We start from the raw sequence: 16626 nt of genomic DNA, 5'->3' as shown, positions 1-16626 counted from the left end.
TTCATTTCCTTTTGCGGTTCGGGGTGGCTCTGTTAAATTTCCAAATAAATCACAAGTATGCAATCAGGAAGTAGGCGCGTCTAATTAACACGTAGGGGTAATCCCACCCCAAATTACTACTACGGGTACATGAATTCGGCACGTACGTATTATTTGTTTGCATTATATGTCTTTTTTGTACGTATTATAGCATGTTTTATGAGTTGTCTTTGTTTATGGGCTAATTTTTGTTAATTTACATTTTTTTCATTAAAGTGCAAGCTTGTTATGTCAACTTCCCCATTCAGAAACACTATTTAAGAGTGTGTTTGCGTTGGTCTATCCAATCAAGAATGGATTTTATAGATTTGTTTTTAAGACTTTTACATTTTAAAGGAGGCTTAATGACAACAAAACAGCTTCAATTATAAAATGAACTTTTGTCTATATTTTCAATTAGTATATGATATTAGTTTTACGCAAGCTAAATGACCTGATCAGGTCATGCTACGCATAACCTGATGTTGTTATGCGTAGCATAGAAAGATTGTTATACAGAATTATTCTGTATCTACACACACATCAGTGTGGAATTTTTTTGTCAACTAATTCTATTTTGAGTGCTTAGTTTGTGCGCTTTTGCTTAGATTGTGTGAACAAATTTGATTACTGCCGGTTCAGACACTAGCGAAGGTGCTCCGCTATAAGCAATACCAATATTTATCAGTAAAAGATACTTCATTATTTCAATATGTCAAACACTCAAAATGCACAACTAATAAAATTCTGAAACATTAATACTAATGACAACAAGTTAAAATAGCCAATGAAAGTTACGCCCTTACATGAACTCACTCTTTCACTCAGTTCCATACGCCTACAAGTCTCGCTAGTCAAAAGAGAGTCGTGATAGTACAAAGAGTAAAGAGTTAAAAGAAAAAGAGCTTTAGCTGTTGAGAGAACCTCAGCTGATGAAAGAGAAAGATGTCTCTATTAGCCCATGAGAAGATGTCTAGGTGTTCAGGTTCTGTTATTTATGTTGTAAAAGGTTGGTAGTTGAGTGGATCTGTCTTGAGTATGTCATACGACTGTATGGATTGGAGATGATGACTAACTCTTGTTATTTTGGTCGTGACTGGTAGAGATTGACAGAGCTGTGTATGTGTTATCGCTTCTAACTGCTTTTGCTGGTTTTCTGCCCTGCTGGCTAACGCTTCTTGTCTGATTAATTTTTTCCGCTTTGATGTTTCTAATCTGCTTGTTGATGCATCTCTTATTGGTTTTCTAGAGGATCCTTGATGTGCCAGGTGCTTCGGTAATTGCACATATTGCGTGTATTTCTTGGGGTTTAGGCTTCACTTTTGGTATTTCATTTCGCTGCTTCGCTTTTGGTATTTCATTTCACTGCTTCACTTTTGGTATTTCATTTTGCTGATATCTCCATACAACAATGTTATTTTTAGAAACTTCATAATTTACTTTATTTGTTGTTATTATTATCATTAATTTTTAATATTGTAGATATATATATTGTATATATTATATATAGATATATATTGATCGATTAAATTTCAAAAGGCAGTTGACAGTCCTGCGATATACTTGGACTGTTTTGCTCAACAGCTTTTTTAAGCAGCTTAGTACGTGTCATCAAATCACTGCAGAGCCAACTTTTTCCAATGTAAATATTGAGTTCTTAATGTCTAATTAAATACTACAAGTTTAATGAATCACACATCTCTACAATTTGTTAAAACAAGTTTAGGTCTTATGTCAATTGCAACATATCTATGTTGCATCTTTAATCCATTTTTTTAAAAGTCGATTATCTGCAATCCAACAAAAAGCCTTATATACTTGATAATACATACATAAATATATAAAAATATTTAACTTTTACATATAGCATTCACACGAGAGAAAGCTTGATCAAGCAGCTGTTTTTTTATAAATCATTATCTTCCAATTTTATATAGAATTTTAATTGCTAGATTTTATTTGTCGTGATGTTTGGGTAGCTTTGAAAATCTATGGTTTTTGCTTTAAAAACTGCCAGCAGCAGATAACTAATTGATGTGTAAAAGAGGACTACTACCAAGTTCTAACACTTAGTAATTTGTCAACAGCACTTCAAAATGTGGACTATGGAGTCTCTAGTTTTGCTTGCGTAACCAAACTCCTTGTTTAAGAAATCCATCGGAGCAGGTGTCATATAACGTAGTTTTTATATAATCAAAATGTATGCAATTTTGCTTATTCAATTTATTATCAGCCTGGTTGACAGCAAGTTTTGGTCAAATAAAACATTATTTGTTAAAAGGATTTTAGTACCAATATTAGTTACATTGTAATATTGGAAATTGTTTTAACTGGAATGCTTCAATCATGCAAATGTATCTGTAACTTGGCATTATTTCTAATATAGTCAAACCTAAATAATCATAAAAATAGTTAACTTAGTTTTACTGCTAAAAATAAATTATTGTCAATAGAGAGTTTAAGTCAAAGACTACTATGCAACGCTTCTATCTCAACCTTTAAAGTTTCATATTGCAGGCAAAACAATGGCAGAAAGTTCTAAATATTCATTTCGTGATCTTTTTATTTATAATCAAACCTTTATTCATTAATCAAATTTGATTCATGAAAAAAAGTTTAATTATGAATTAACCTTGATTTAAATGTTTGCTCAGTTTTGGTACAATCAACTGTTACTCAATTGGTACTCAATGTTAAAATTTATACTAGCGAGTTTGCAGAAATAAAATAAACTTGACTTAATGGTATTCAGTGCTTACCTGTAAACCTTATTATTTAGTGAGCTCACCAACAGTCATATTTTACTTATTATTCAAAATGTCAAATAATTTTCAAGTGTCTAAGTTAAAGCTAGATTCCTAAAAGTTACAGCGAAACTTTTACTTTTTAGAAGTGATTTGACAGCAACTATTAGACACCTATTAATCATAAGCCTTACTACCTTCCTACTCACTATGGATAGTACATTCGAGGTTCTTTATGGAGCAGCCTTTCTTGTAAGTGCTCTTTCTATTCTTAGTTGCACCCTGTGCACACTTCAGTTGTATTGCATTAAAAGTTCTAGATTGTTTAGCCTTATGAATTTTTTAGTCATTTCATTTCTGTCTAAATATATATAAACCTCAACATCTGTCATCAATTGGTCTGTCTAGCTATAGTTATCAAAATCTAGGAATGAAAGAACCGCTTTGTGCTGGATTTGATCCCGTAGCCTCCTGTTCCCCTGGCAATAACCAAACTAATTCAACTACACGATATACAATGGATTTGGTAGGCGATATGAGTTGTTATCTCGGTTAACATACGCTTAGCACTCTGCCTTAAGCTACGTCACTAAAGCTTGCTTGCCAGGCATTTGGCTAGTAATCTATAAAGCTCAATGTTTGTTTTTGTCGTTTGTTCAGCTCTAGCAAAAAAAATCCGTATCGCAGGAGATTTGATCTTGGTACAAGGCAAAAAGCTAAACCATTAAGCTACACAGGATGCAATAAATTCATTGGGCGATATGAGTCATTATCTGGGTTAAAATACACATAGTGACTCTGCGTTATGCGCAACGTCACTAAAGCTTGCTCTCACAGTTCTCATTAGAAAGTTCAGTAATATGGATACTTGCTTACTCACATTAGCCAATGGCAACTACAATACCTGTCACTGTTTATAAGCTGTTTTTAATGCACAGCAACGCCGGGTGTTTGGCTAGTTCTCCTATAAACTAGCAATGTCTCCTTAATCTTCCACGATCTGCGACAAAATTAACTCAATGGTATACTGATTGTTAGCAAGAAATTGTGGAAAAGAAAACATCTAATAACCATTTGTATTATTATTATCATTGTATTATTAGGACTTGTGTGGAGCGAGCATGCTGACAATGCAGCTGCCCAACCATCTGAGAGAGCTGGGTGCAAGTCTCACAACTGTCGGCTTCATAGGTAATACGATGACATGTTTACTAAGCTTAACATCATTATTTGCTCAAGTACCACATTATAATATATTATTATAATATATTATTATAATATAGGCCTACTTAAATTTTACCCAACAGTGTTTGTAGAACTTGAACTTGAACAGAGCATATAATCAGATCAGAGTTATAAGAGCAAAGAAAACTGAATGATTTAGATTATTATTGCTGAACAGCACACATTTTATGTATATTTCCAGGTTTTGTAGCGTGTTCATATTTCTACCTTGTATAATTTCGGCAGGAGATATTTTTAAGGAGAACAAAATCTTTTGGAATATTTAAGTTTATTTTTTATTTACATTGATATAGGAGCAAAGGAGTGTGAATTTCATTTTTAACAAGATATTTTTATGAAAAGCAAAAAATTAAATAGAAGTAATTTAAGGTTCAAGTTTGTTACAGAATGATATTCCTGCCTGTTTTTATTCATATTTATGTTTCAAAAACATTTAGATTTAGTGTGTTCAATAAATTTTTATCCTTTTCATCCCACCACCTAAAGCGTGTACTGAATTTTGGCCCTTTGTACAATTGACACCCCTATCCTAAGCTACATGTACATGTATTTATCTCATTTAATTTCAAGTTGTTGTGTCCTCCTGAGTGTGAGAACAACTCCAAATATAACCTTTATTCATATTTTATCAGTTTATGTTGCATATTAATGATGTGTTGTTTTTAGGTTCTATTTATGGGCTTGTACAACTCATATCCTCACCTCTTGTGGTAAGTTTGACGATTTACCTTCCATTTTTCTATCTACTCTCTTTGTTCAAAGAGTTGCTGAGGTCAGTCAATACCAAGAATCACACAAGGTGTATTGTATCTAGTTAGATTTGCATGTTTGAGTTGTCTACTCTTACTAGAGTAGTTATATTGTACTAGTTGTTATCAAAATCTATAGATTCTCTTTTTTGCTTTCAATCTAACTAATATCTACTGCTTATGAAGCCAGGTTATCTTCTAAATCAGTTTTAGTAATGAGGAATCGGTTGTTTCTGGCAACTTGAATTAATATTTAGTGCCAAGGGCTCTATACTGACAGTAGTTTTAGTGACGTGAGTTGTCTTCTTTCTGAAAATTACTGTCAAACAAGGAGTTGGTATATTTTTGTACATTTGTCTGCTAGTTAAAATGTCTCTCCAATAAGTTTTAAGTAATTTGTTTAGTTATGCACATGTCAGAATGATTTTTAGAAATTTATTTTCCACAGAGAGGAATATTTTTTCGTAGTTACCACAAATAGTTCTATTTTCTCTTTTGAAGACGGTCCCGATCAGTGCATCATGTAGGTTGTTAGGGATTCTCTCAGTTGTCCGTATAAGTCTGAAGAAAGTGCGCAGTTTCTTTGTTATTTACCTGTACCAGTTGTTTTCCTATTCTTCATTGCTTTAATCATTGATTTCAGTCCACCAATTGTTAGCAGTTCATCATTGTTAGCTCTACGGCTAGTGAAAGGGTTATTTTTCCTACTTTTGAATAGGTAAAAAGGGAGTTGTCTACCTATTCTACCTACTTTTAAAGGGAGTTGTTTTACTATACACATATATTCTTAGGGAAAGTTGTCTTTTTTTATTTATTTATCTATATTATTTATATTTATTAGCCAAGGACTGTCTACTTATTTTGTCAGGGTGGTTATGCTGACCGTCACAATAAACGTTCTCTTCTGCTACTATGCTTCGCAGCATGTGGAGTCGGCTACTTCCTGTTGGGTGCTGTGAGCAGTCTCTGGTGTATAATCCTGCTACGAATATACCTAGGTAAGATCAGCTTTGCTAGCCTATTCATATCAACCAATATCCTATATTAAACCATCACAACCTTGTGTGTCTATGCAGTAGAGTTGTCTTCTCTTTTCCAATTGCGTATTTGCTTAACTCAAAATCTGCATTACTTTCACTTTAATACTATTGTACTGATAGTCAACAACAAACTCAATCTGTGTGGGAGAATGCTACTGGGCAGGGATACAGGTTGTCTACCCGTATGATAAAAAGGATTTGGTATGATTAGTCTAACGACGACTCGCCTAATACCGATTGGTCCAAATCTGACTGGTATAATTGACCAATTCATCCAAAGACACTACTGTAGTCTTAAACTGGTCTGACTTATATAATATTTGGTCTAATGGCAATTAGTTTAAGATTAATGTAAATACAAGGATAGAAATATGAAAACTTAAATCAAAGACTTGTATTTAGTACGCAAGTTAAAATAGCATAAGTGCTATAGAATTAAATGTAAACTCAGATGATTTTTGTGTACAAAAAGCCTTGAAAACATAAAAATGCAATTCACTTTTTGTAATTTGAAAATTAGCTTAAAAATTACTACCTGTGCAGAGCCTACTAATATCCCTAGTTGTGGATGCCGTGCTGTAAAGTTTTTCTGGCTTAGTTGATAACAAGAAAAAATGTGGTGAGAGGAGGAAATTTAGAGGATGATTAGACCAATGATGTCATTGGACCAATCATACCTAATAGATGAGTTGGTTTTAAATCAGTTGGCCGTCGACTAAGTGTATTAGACCAATCATGGCCATCGACTAAGTGTATTAGACCAATCATGGCCGTCGACTAAGTGTATTAGACCAATCATGGCCGTCGACTAAGTGTATTAGACCAATCATGGCCGTCGACTAAGTGTATTAGACCAATCATGGTCGTTGACTAAGTGTATTAGACCAATCATCCAGGCCGACTGCGAGCCATCGTTCTATAAGGTAAATCTAATTCTTGCGGTTACAAAGCACCAATGCGATCTGTAGTTTTGATGAGTGATTATTAAAGCAATTCAAAGGAGTCAATTAGAAGTCAATTAGAAGGATCAGTTAAACTTCATAATCAAAATCTATAAACCGCAGAAATAAAACAGTGAGGGAATGGATAATCAATCAGCTCGAACTATCCGTGTTTATCTATCAAAATGTTTGTGAATGAAATAAGTTTCTGCACAAGTTAACCATTGGAATTCAGCCTAAATACACTATCAACAAGGAAAGAAAACCCTTGTCAATTCATATAAATTGAACTCAATGCTATGTTTTTTTCGTTATGGGTGGTGAAATAAAGCCTACTTGCATGTATAAAAATGCCATGGCAGCTTGCTGGGTGAGTGCCGGGCTACTCTGCAAGCCAGTGAGGTGGGCGTATGATTGTGAAATGTTTAGTTTCCTAATTAACAACATGAACAAGGAACAGAGATTAAGTTTATGACACTCCTCTCCTCCCTATATAAGATACCTCTACTGATTTATATGCATTACTAAAAGCGTACGTCAAGCAATTAACAGCTGATCTAACAAACAAAGGACTTCCAGTTCGTGGGGCTGTAATGTGCCTGTACCAAACAAACTGAAACTGGCTTATGAAAGGATATTAGGAGCTCTGAGAGAAAAATTTATATTTTGGAAACGCTGTTTACTTTTCTATTAAGCGTAAAAAGGTGACAAAATGTGATCAGGAATACTAGACCTAGCTTTGATGAGCCACAATGGGAAGCACTGCCAGCCTAACACTCAGCTACAACCTTAACATTCTCAAGGATCCATAAAAAGCATGACAAGCCTGTTAGCAATATCACCTTAAAGCTACTCCGTGTAGTGATCACAGAAACATCAGAAGTCATCAAGTCCGGCATGGATATCAATGACCGGTGTGTGTGGTTTGTTTAAGCAAAAGAAAGGTAAGTAGATGATGGTGCCAGTCTTCTCTTCTGCAAGAACATCAACAAGGAATATGACAGTAGGAGAAGAGTAAGTCAAGAACATGCTCTCCAAGTTGGCTGTTTTTCAAATTAGCTTAAGAGAAATCTCCTAACTACTCTACTGAACCAAAGAATTCTATTCTACCAAGCAACTAAAAACAGATTTTTTAATCAAGATATTTGAGTGAATGATTGAGCTAGCTACACTCAACTCTTGATGTGCACCCATTCCTATCGTCTAATCTCTAAGGTGGTCACATTTCATACTTGGTTTTTCTTGAGATAAATATCAACTTGATACCCTAATCAATCAGGCTGTGGACGATTTTTCCGATATGATGGTGTCAAATTATGCATTGCTCTCGATGTAATCGGAGAACGGCCTTTCAACTAAATCAGGATGGTGTCACCAAGATTGCTTTAGACAACAATCTGGCACCAAATACGTACTCTTCAGCACAGGGCTGCTTGATTGCAACTACACGAATGAACAATGAAAACTGACTCGAAACTGTTTGGATGATTTTTTTTGCTCAAGAAGAGTTGTCTTCATATGCCAAAATTGTATGTATCTATGACATATTATTAATCTATAAGCCGGAGAGCTAAATATTATAAACTACACCGATTAAGCCCTTGTCACTCTTTTAGTTGAACATTGCAGCTTAGTCAAAGCAAAGTATGAGATCCAAGGTAGGATAATTCTTATTATTCACATAAATCAGCTAGTACTGCAAGTTCTTTTTGTTAGCTGTAAGGCATATTCATAGAGAAATTTGCATTGCTTGAGAATGAAGACTAATATTCTCAAATCGCTTAGATTGGCAAATATCATGTTTAATACAAACTGCAAAACATGGTTCTGTGTTCTTTCAGTTTTGCCATGTTTGAAAAAATCTTTTTAAACATATCAATATCGAAATATTTTTGATGGAAACTAGCCTAATAATTATTAAGCAGTATGATACAAGTGCAAAACATTAATGTAACAAATTTCTTGTCAGCCATAAAAATGTTAAAACTTGTAACGCTGTTATTCTGTGACATTCTTTGCTTCTATTAGTTGCTTAGTAATACCTCTATATAATATTTTAGCTAATCACTAAAGTTGTCTACCCCTGTACTGTGTCACTGAACTTCTTAATTTCTTGTTTTGTTGTCCTCATCGGCTTGTACTTGTCTACCTTAGATGGTGATAACTAGTTGTGAAAATTCTTGATTCCTTTGTATGCAGGTGTCGTCAAGCATTCACTGAATTTGATAAAGTCAGCGTTGTCAGATCTAACAGCAGGTCTAAGTTCACCTAAGCAGTTAGAAACCCAGGGATAGTGAGTACTCATTTCACTAGCTAAATAAATGCTTGTAAACTGGGATATTGGAAAATTGAGTTATCAATAGCAAGTAATATCTTCCATAATAGAATACAGTAGAACAGTGGTAGCGGTAGGAGACTAAATGTTATGCTGTTATTGCTGGTGGAAAACTGACAGATTATTATTGGAATTCATCGTATAGTCATGGTAACTACAATAACAAAAATAATAACAATCTTAATTGTTGAAATATGCTATTATGAGAGCTAATTAAAAAGAATAATGAATTTGTTTCTTATCAACTTTTTCTAGTGCTTAATGCATTTAGCATCAAAATAAAATCTTGTGATTTCAGTTAAACACAGAATCAATTATTTATGGGCTTTTTTCAGAGGAGTGAAAAGAGCCACAAACTGAAATCAATTTAAATATAATTTTATGAACTTGAAAATAATCAGTTATTACTATATTATAGAGAGATTTAATTATTTTTCTTTCGACAGAGGATAACTAGACAACACACCAATGAAATTCTATTCTTTTGGTGCTACAGTTACCACAGCTCTAAATATGAGACAAGCTGAGATGGTGGTTAAGAAGGATATCTTTTAGAATGAAATATTTTAGACTTTTGATGAAACTCTAAAGTCTATATTCTTGCAATGCGCTATGATATTCAGATTTCGATTGTTTGCTGTTAAAAGTTGTCCGTATTGTAGCATCGGTTACAGAAAATGGTTATATTGCAACAGTTGTGATTGTACGGCTTTTGTCCGATAATACTTGAAGTTTGACTCAAATAATATGATTTTATTGGAGTGTTGTCTAGTTATCATCCGTTGAAAGGAACAAACCTGAATCTCTCTATAATATAGCGCTGACTGGTTATGTTAGGCTCATAGAAATTATATTTAGATTGATTTCAGCTCGTGGCTTTTTTATTTCTCTGAAAAAATGCCATAAATCGTTGATGAGAGGCTGTGCTACATTTGAACCAGTCTTTAGCCGCTGATATTTCTGCTGATACATCTTTACTACTCGTGTTTATGTATTCTGTTACCAGCTATCAGTCTGCATGCAGTTTGGCCTTCATCATCTCACCACCCGTAGCAGGATATCTTATTCAAATGCATCATGGGTACTTCATCATTGGAGTATGTGTGACTCTCATATACAGCCTCAATGCAGGTATTTACTAATAAAGTCTGATTGTGAGATTTATCTCCTTTTTGTGGCAAGAAGAGGACAACCCTTAAATACTTCCAAAAGACGAAGTTAAGTGTGTTCGCAAACTGATTAATCTTCTAAGAAAAATAGGATTTCAAAGTAATGACGAAAAAATCAATAAAAATATAAATTTTATATTAATGAAATATTAATATAAAATATCAATAAAACCATATCATGCAGGTTATTTATGTCCAAGGCAGACCTTGTACTAGTAATTACTAATCAGTTCAAGTCCCTTCTCATGATTCATTGCAGTGCTGATATGGAATCGTCTCCCTATGGATGGATCAAGCCATTCCACATCCAAACTCGTCAAGTCTACTCAATCGTCACCAAAGATGACTAAAGATTCAAAGGATTTTACTGCAGACGCTTCTCAGTCTCTGACCCAAAAGTAGGTCGTTATTTATTTTAATCCTTGAACCTTTACTGCAAAGGCCATTTTGGATATGGCACATTGATCAGTAAAGTCATTTTAGTACTTGAACCTTTATTGCAAAGGCCATTTTCATCGTTGCTCTTTCGTAGGTGAAGCCCATTTTAGTCTTTACATGTTTATCGGTAAAAGTCATTTTAGTCACTGTACCATAATCGGCACAGGCCATTTTAGCAATTGACCTTTTACGTGTAAGTCAATTTAGCTCATTTTATACGTAAAGGTTATTTTAGGTAACTTGAATTAGGCAAATTTTTATATGTATGGCCAAGCCTTGTCACATGGCGATAATTTGTTTTAATATTTGATTTGTGTATCAAAGCCATGCAACGTTGGAGCATATATTTTATAAACGCTGATTGCGTATATTTTAGTTTGTTTTGAAGCCTAGGAAGCAATGATAAATATTCCAAACAGTTACATAAACAAAGACTAAAGCAAATGTATCATATAAAAGTGGAAACTGTAGAACCCAACATTATATGTAAAAATTAAAATAGTAAGGTCCTAATCAGTTAAAGGAAGTTTTTTTTGTTACTATGGAGACACATGACAAGAAGCATAGACTTTTCAATGCTCAGGTTCAGTAGTAGATTGAGTGGTAAAAACATGTAGCATAACTTATACTAGATATTGCTTAAATTAACTTGACCGATATGTTTTTATTATACAGTATTTACATCTTAATCTTTACTCGTTGTTCAACTATTACTAACAATACTGCAATGTTTTAAACAATTTCAGACATGGTATGCTGAAAATTTTATCATATATTAAGGTAAATATGTTCTTGATTTTTATTTAGTCTGTTGACATGTATATATGTAGAGGTGATTGTACATTGAGGTTTGACTATAAAAAAGCATTTTAATGGTTGTCCATTTAAATGCATACATCATTTATATTAATTATTTGCAGTAATTTCGTGCTTTATATTATTCTTAAGTTGTTAGCATTTGATATTTCAACAAATTTAGTTGTCAAATTGCCCGAACATCTGTTCATGTAATTAAAGTGGTTTCGGTGTACATAATGATTATATTTGATGATACAGTATTTAGTAGCGCAGACATATACTTCATGAGCAAATCCCTAAATATCGTACATGTTGAATATTGCTTTGCAGCCATTGTGAGTTTATGAAAAAAAGCTGATAAATTATTCAAATATTGCAATGACGTAATGACAAAGATTTACCATTGGCCAAAGGCCGTAATCATGTAATTATAAATACATGTTATTCGTAGCTTCTCTGTTTTAACATCAGCTTCAACTTTCAAAATTTTAATGTGAAGAAAATTACTTATGAGTAAAATTTGCAGATCTGATGGTTTGAATGACGTCCTTTAATGCCCTTACCATGTAGAATCCTATTGCGTATGATTTACCCATGTTGCTTAGCTGTGGCAAATTACCCCTGTAAGGCTGACACGTGAGACAGAATGTGAGGTTACCTTTCATAGCAATTCAATGTGCATCCATTTTTACTAGTGGATTTGTAAATGTTCTGCTATCGTTGATGTTCTTAGGTCTTTTTGGAGTTTTCTCACCTTGCCTGATGTTGACCGAACTTTGTTGCTACTTCTATTGACTGGCTGCTTCTTCCATTCATTCTCTGCCATGATCTGGAGAAACTCATCCACTTTGTTGTACAGAGAACAGTTTCAGTTGTCACCTCCGCAAGTATGTACAGGCACATGCTTTGTATAAAAATCTTATGAGCATTTGAGATCATAACGAAAGACCTTGACCTCGTTTAGCAGAATATTTATCGAATGACCAGAATATTACTTGGTACAAGCTACCAGTATGACGCAGGGCTACCAACTGGAGTCACTCAATATATTAGTATACCACAGGGCCTTTTACTACCAGACAATAGTAGCCACAATTATCACTCTGTCTCTCTATTAGTATCATACAATAGTATATGCTAGCGTCAAATGTTACTATATAACAGTGTCACAGTGCAGTATATACTAGTACAGCGCTATACCATGTCTTAGTATCAAATTGCACTATATACTGGTACCATACTAAACCAGGTACTAGCATCACATCGTACTATGTATTAGAGCTACCCTGCACACCTACTAGAAATTATAGTACTTAAACTTTTACTAATAGTACGCAGTTCTAACAAAAGTAGTGCACTACAAACTTGAGGCAAACTAGAGGATGATAATATTGTTACAAATATAGGCCAGATGATATCAATTTTCATTTCTTAAGCTAAGGTATCTATAAGTACACATAAATTAATGTTTAGCAAGGCCAAGGGTTATCTTAGCTTTTTATATTCATCTATATATTTGTCAAAATTTGTGGCTTTGTGAATATGTGTGTAGTTCCAGCTATAGCTTAAAATCATGAAACAAAGATTCCATACCACAGAAGATTTGATCTCAGACCTTCCGGTTCACCAGTCCAACACCTTCCTAATTCAGCCACACGAGCTTGGTAGATTCCTTGGTTATATATGTCGGTATATGAAAGCAAATACGCAGGGTGATGGGATAATGTCACGAGAAGCTGGTAGCTCTTATTAGTAAGCTTACTCAAGTTATCTATTGGCAATGTGCCAGGCTAATAGCAAGTGGCAAGCAACTCTCATTGTTTATAAGCTGATTTTTAATACCCTGGCAATGCTTGGTAGCACAGCTAGTATCCATATATCGTATCCATACCTTTCTGCTAAAGTACTTATTATTACAATACTACCTGCCTTCCTAAGACATCCTTGCCAACTTTTACTGTTTTCTTCTTGGACAAAATAATTTCAACAGCTGATCCTATTTCACATCTGGCTGAGATTCTTTTGATAAATGTATTTACCGAGTTGTAAACCTGCTGGATTTCGAGAGAAGCTTGTTTTACTATACTGTAACTACCAAAAATTGATGAGACGATAGGAAGTATCTGCTAATGTTTTTTCATGAATACTAATTGTTTAAGATTGTATTTTAGTATGGAAAAATTAGGCTTAGAAATAGAAATCTAACTAAAAGATAAAAATCAGACTTTTTCGATTGAAATCGATTTTTATAATAAATTTGATTTTTTCGCTAAGTTTTGCCCATGGAAATTAATTGTCTGCAACTTGCACATTATAATTCTGATTAACTCACTTTTCAGTGTTCATTACTTATATGCTTTAATTTGACAATTTTGGATGTTTCTTACATTCAACAGCCATATAAAATCATAATCTGCAATCTACATGTAAGCAATGATAAGCCCCCCATATGTGGGGCTGCATATCATAGATGTAAGTTACGAACTAATTTGTAAGCTAGTGGAGTAGAGCTTGAATATCGTAAAATCATGATCCTTTCTTGAAAAAGTAATGATTTAATCAGTGATTTCAGCATTAAATCATGATTGACTTCCCTGATTTAAATCATGAACTTGTTAAAGCAACTATTTAAATTACTTATTTAAATCGTTTGATTATTTGGCCGACCCTGATAGCTCCCATGTAAAAGAAGTCATTTGGACTCCAGAATTTTTAATAACATAAAAATTTCTTTGAAAATATTTAGCTATTTATATAGTAAATTTGCTCTCTACAGCTGTACTCATTGTTACTATGTGTGCAGTTGTACTGCAAGAGCTCTGAATAGGTCAATCTATCTATATAAATCTCAGTGTTTGTCTTTTTGTAAAACCCTGTGTCCAGTTATAGATATTAAAATCTAGCGATAAAACATCTGCATGGCACTAGATTTGATCTCCGAACCTCCAGATCTGGAGGCAGCGAACTTACCATTAAGCTACATGGAATACAATGGATTTGTTAGGTAAATAGTCATTACATTGGTTAAGATACTCACGATTACGGTGCTTGCTTAGGGTTAATAACTAGCACTGTTGACTGTTACTCATAACAATTGTTAAAGGTTGACTTGCAATAAAATTCGCATTACAGTTATTTGGTATCAAAAGATTCACCATGTCTTACTCTTTTGTGTTGTAGGTGCCAAATATGTGGAAATGTGATTAAAAGCTCAAAAACGAAAAGCCGCCGTAGATTGGAATCTCTTTATTTCGATGACGTAGCCATGAAATTTAGTTATTGTCTTGTCACGTGATGTTCTCACGTGAATTGAAAGGCCAATAAAAAGCTCAATATAAAACTTATCGTAGCACTAGTTTATGACAAACACTTCGGGTTCTACTGAAGACTCCGTATCAAATATACATTAGATGCTCGCTACTTTACAGTTTTGTTTCGGTTGGTCTAATCGGCAAGTCGCAATCTGATCATGTGACCCAATACTTCGCAAATAATTTCTGCAGCACTTTTTGATTATCACAAGTGACCAACAGGCTCGTCATGATTATCAGACAATGGTATGTACTTCTTCAAACTAAGGCTAAAAAATTAAATGAATTTTTACGGTAAGTTATAGGATATCACTGCTAAAAGCGACAGCATTACGATGACGATAAAACAGACGCGTAAAAACAATAGAAATGGTTTTATTAAATGCGTGAAGTATATTTGTGAAAATATTTCGACGAATAAGGTTGCATGAAAGTGTAAACAGAAACCATCTCTCACAACTACGTCACATTTGAGCCGTTTTGGAAAGAGAATCCAAACTACGGGCGGTCTCGTGTTGCTGCGATTAACTGTTCGTTTTTGAGCTTTTAAGAGCTTGTAATCACATTTCCACATATTTTGCACCTACAACACAACAGAGTAAGACATGGTGAATCTTTTGATATCAAATAACTGTAATGTGAATTGTGTTGCAAGTCAACCTTTAAGCTGGCCCAAAACATAGGTATTGTTTCAGTAAAGATCTCAGTAAAGATCTAGCTTTTCTGGTAAGTTACCCAAATTCATTAGACAATTATTGTATCACCCCTGCAATTCCAGGCATTAAACTAGCATCATAATACTTGCAGATTGGGTGGCTTATATCATTCAATGGATGTGTTCAGGCTGTGGCAGGATTACTGGTAAAATACATTACCAAGCTTTTACCCAGAAGTCTATATCAACTCCTCCTTGCCTGCGCACTCTCTACATTTGTTATGCTGTCAATAGGCAACCTCTCTAACCCGTCATATCTATATGTGTTTATGGTGCCTTTAAGCGTGGCGGCCATGCTTAGCAAAATATCCTATCAGAGCTATGTAAACCAGACTATCGGAAAGGGGCACACAGCCTATCTTATTGGTATAATGGGGAGTATCAACTCTTTTTCTAGACTGTCTTCTCCAATAATTGTCGGATACTTAATGGATTCATACACTAGTGCTATGTCTTTATATGTAGCTGCGTTTTCTACAACTTTAGCCGCCATGCTTTATTTTACAGTGGAGTTCAAAGTGAGAATTAATAAAAGTAAAGATGATTAACAAATGGAACTTGTTTGTGTCATGAAGGTATAACATAAATATATATCTATATAATAAGTGCTCCTTGATCTAAAGGGAACTTGTTTATGTCATGGAGGTATAACATAAATATATATATCTATACAATAAGTGCTCCTTGATCTAAAGGGAACTTGTTTATGTCATGGAGGTATAACATAAATATATATCTCTACAATAAGTGCTCCTTGATCTAAAGGGAACTTGTTTATGTCATGGAGGTATAACATAAATATATATCTATATAATAAGTGCTCCTTGATCTAAAGGGAACTTGTTTATGTCATGAAGGTATAACATAAATATATACATATATAATAAGTGCTCCTTGATCTAAAGGGAACTTGTTTATGTCATTGAGGTATAACATAGATATATATCTATACAATTAGTGCTCCTTGATCTAAATGGGTTGTAATATGTATTATAGACTTGTATATACATATATTTAAGATAAAAGAGAACTTAGCTGTTAGTTAATCTTTACAAATTTGTTTCAAGCCGATGTAGATTTACTCTCATCAAGTTATCATCTGATAATACTAGCTTTACGAGGT

At 33.9% G+C, this 16626-nt stretch overlaps 1 protein-coding gene across 4 annotated transcripts; it reads left to right on the top strand.

Moving 5' to 3' along the window:
• The first annotated feature begins 82 nt into the window (after positions 1 to 82).
• LOC137408252 (major facilitator superfamily domain-containing protein 9-like) lies at positions 83 to 16119 on the top strand. 4 transcript variants are annotated; one of them, XM_068094693.1, is made up of 11 exons: positions 117 to 142; positions 847 to 1003; positions 2909 to 3014; positions 3866 to 3953; positions 4674 to 4717; positions 5625 to 5754; positions 8937 to 9030; positions 10079 to 10203; positions 10501 to 10639; positions 12211 to 12364; positions 15596 to 16119. In XM_068094693.1, exons 3-11 carry the CDS (start codon positions 2973 to 2975, stop codon positions 16049 to 16051), a joined length of 1272 nt encoding a protein of 423 aa, XP_067950794.1. In that variant the 5' UTR covers positions 117 to 142; positions 847 to 1003; positions 2909 to 2972; the 3' UTR covers positions 16052 to 16119. The 4 variants fall into 4 exon arrangements, with proteins under 4 accessions (XP_067950793.1, XP_067950795.1, XP_067950794.1 ...); XM_068094691.1 differs by having other exon boundaries at positions 847 to 1027; XM_068094692.1 differs by lacking the exon at positions 847 to 1003 and having other exon boundaries at positions 83 to 142.
• Positions 16120 to 16626: the final 507 nt, after the last annotated feature.

This window comes from Watersipora subatra, chromosome 11 (genome assembly GCF_963576615.1).
Source record: "Watersipora subatra chromosome 11, tzWatSuba1.1, whole genome shotgun sequence".
Taxonomy (NCBI): Eukaryota; Metazoa; Bryozoa; class Gymnolaemata; order Cheilostomatida; family Watersiporidae; genus Watersipora; species Watersipora subatra.
This window is presented reverse-complemented; position numbering and strand designations above follow the sequence as displayed.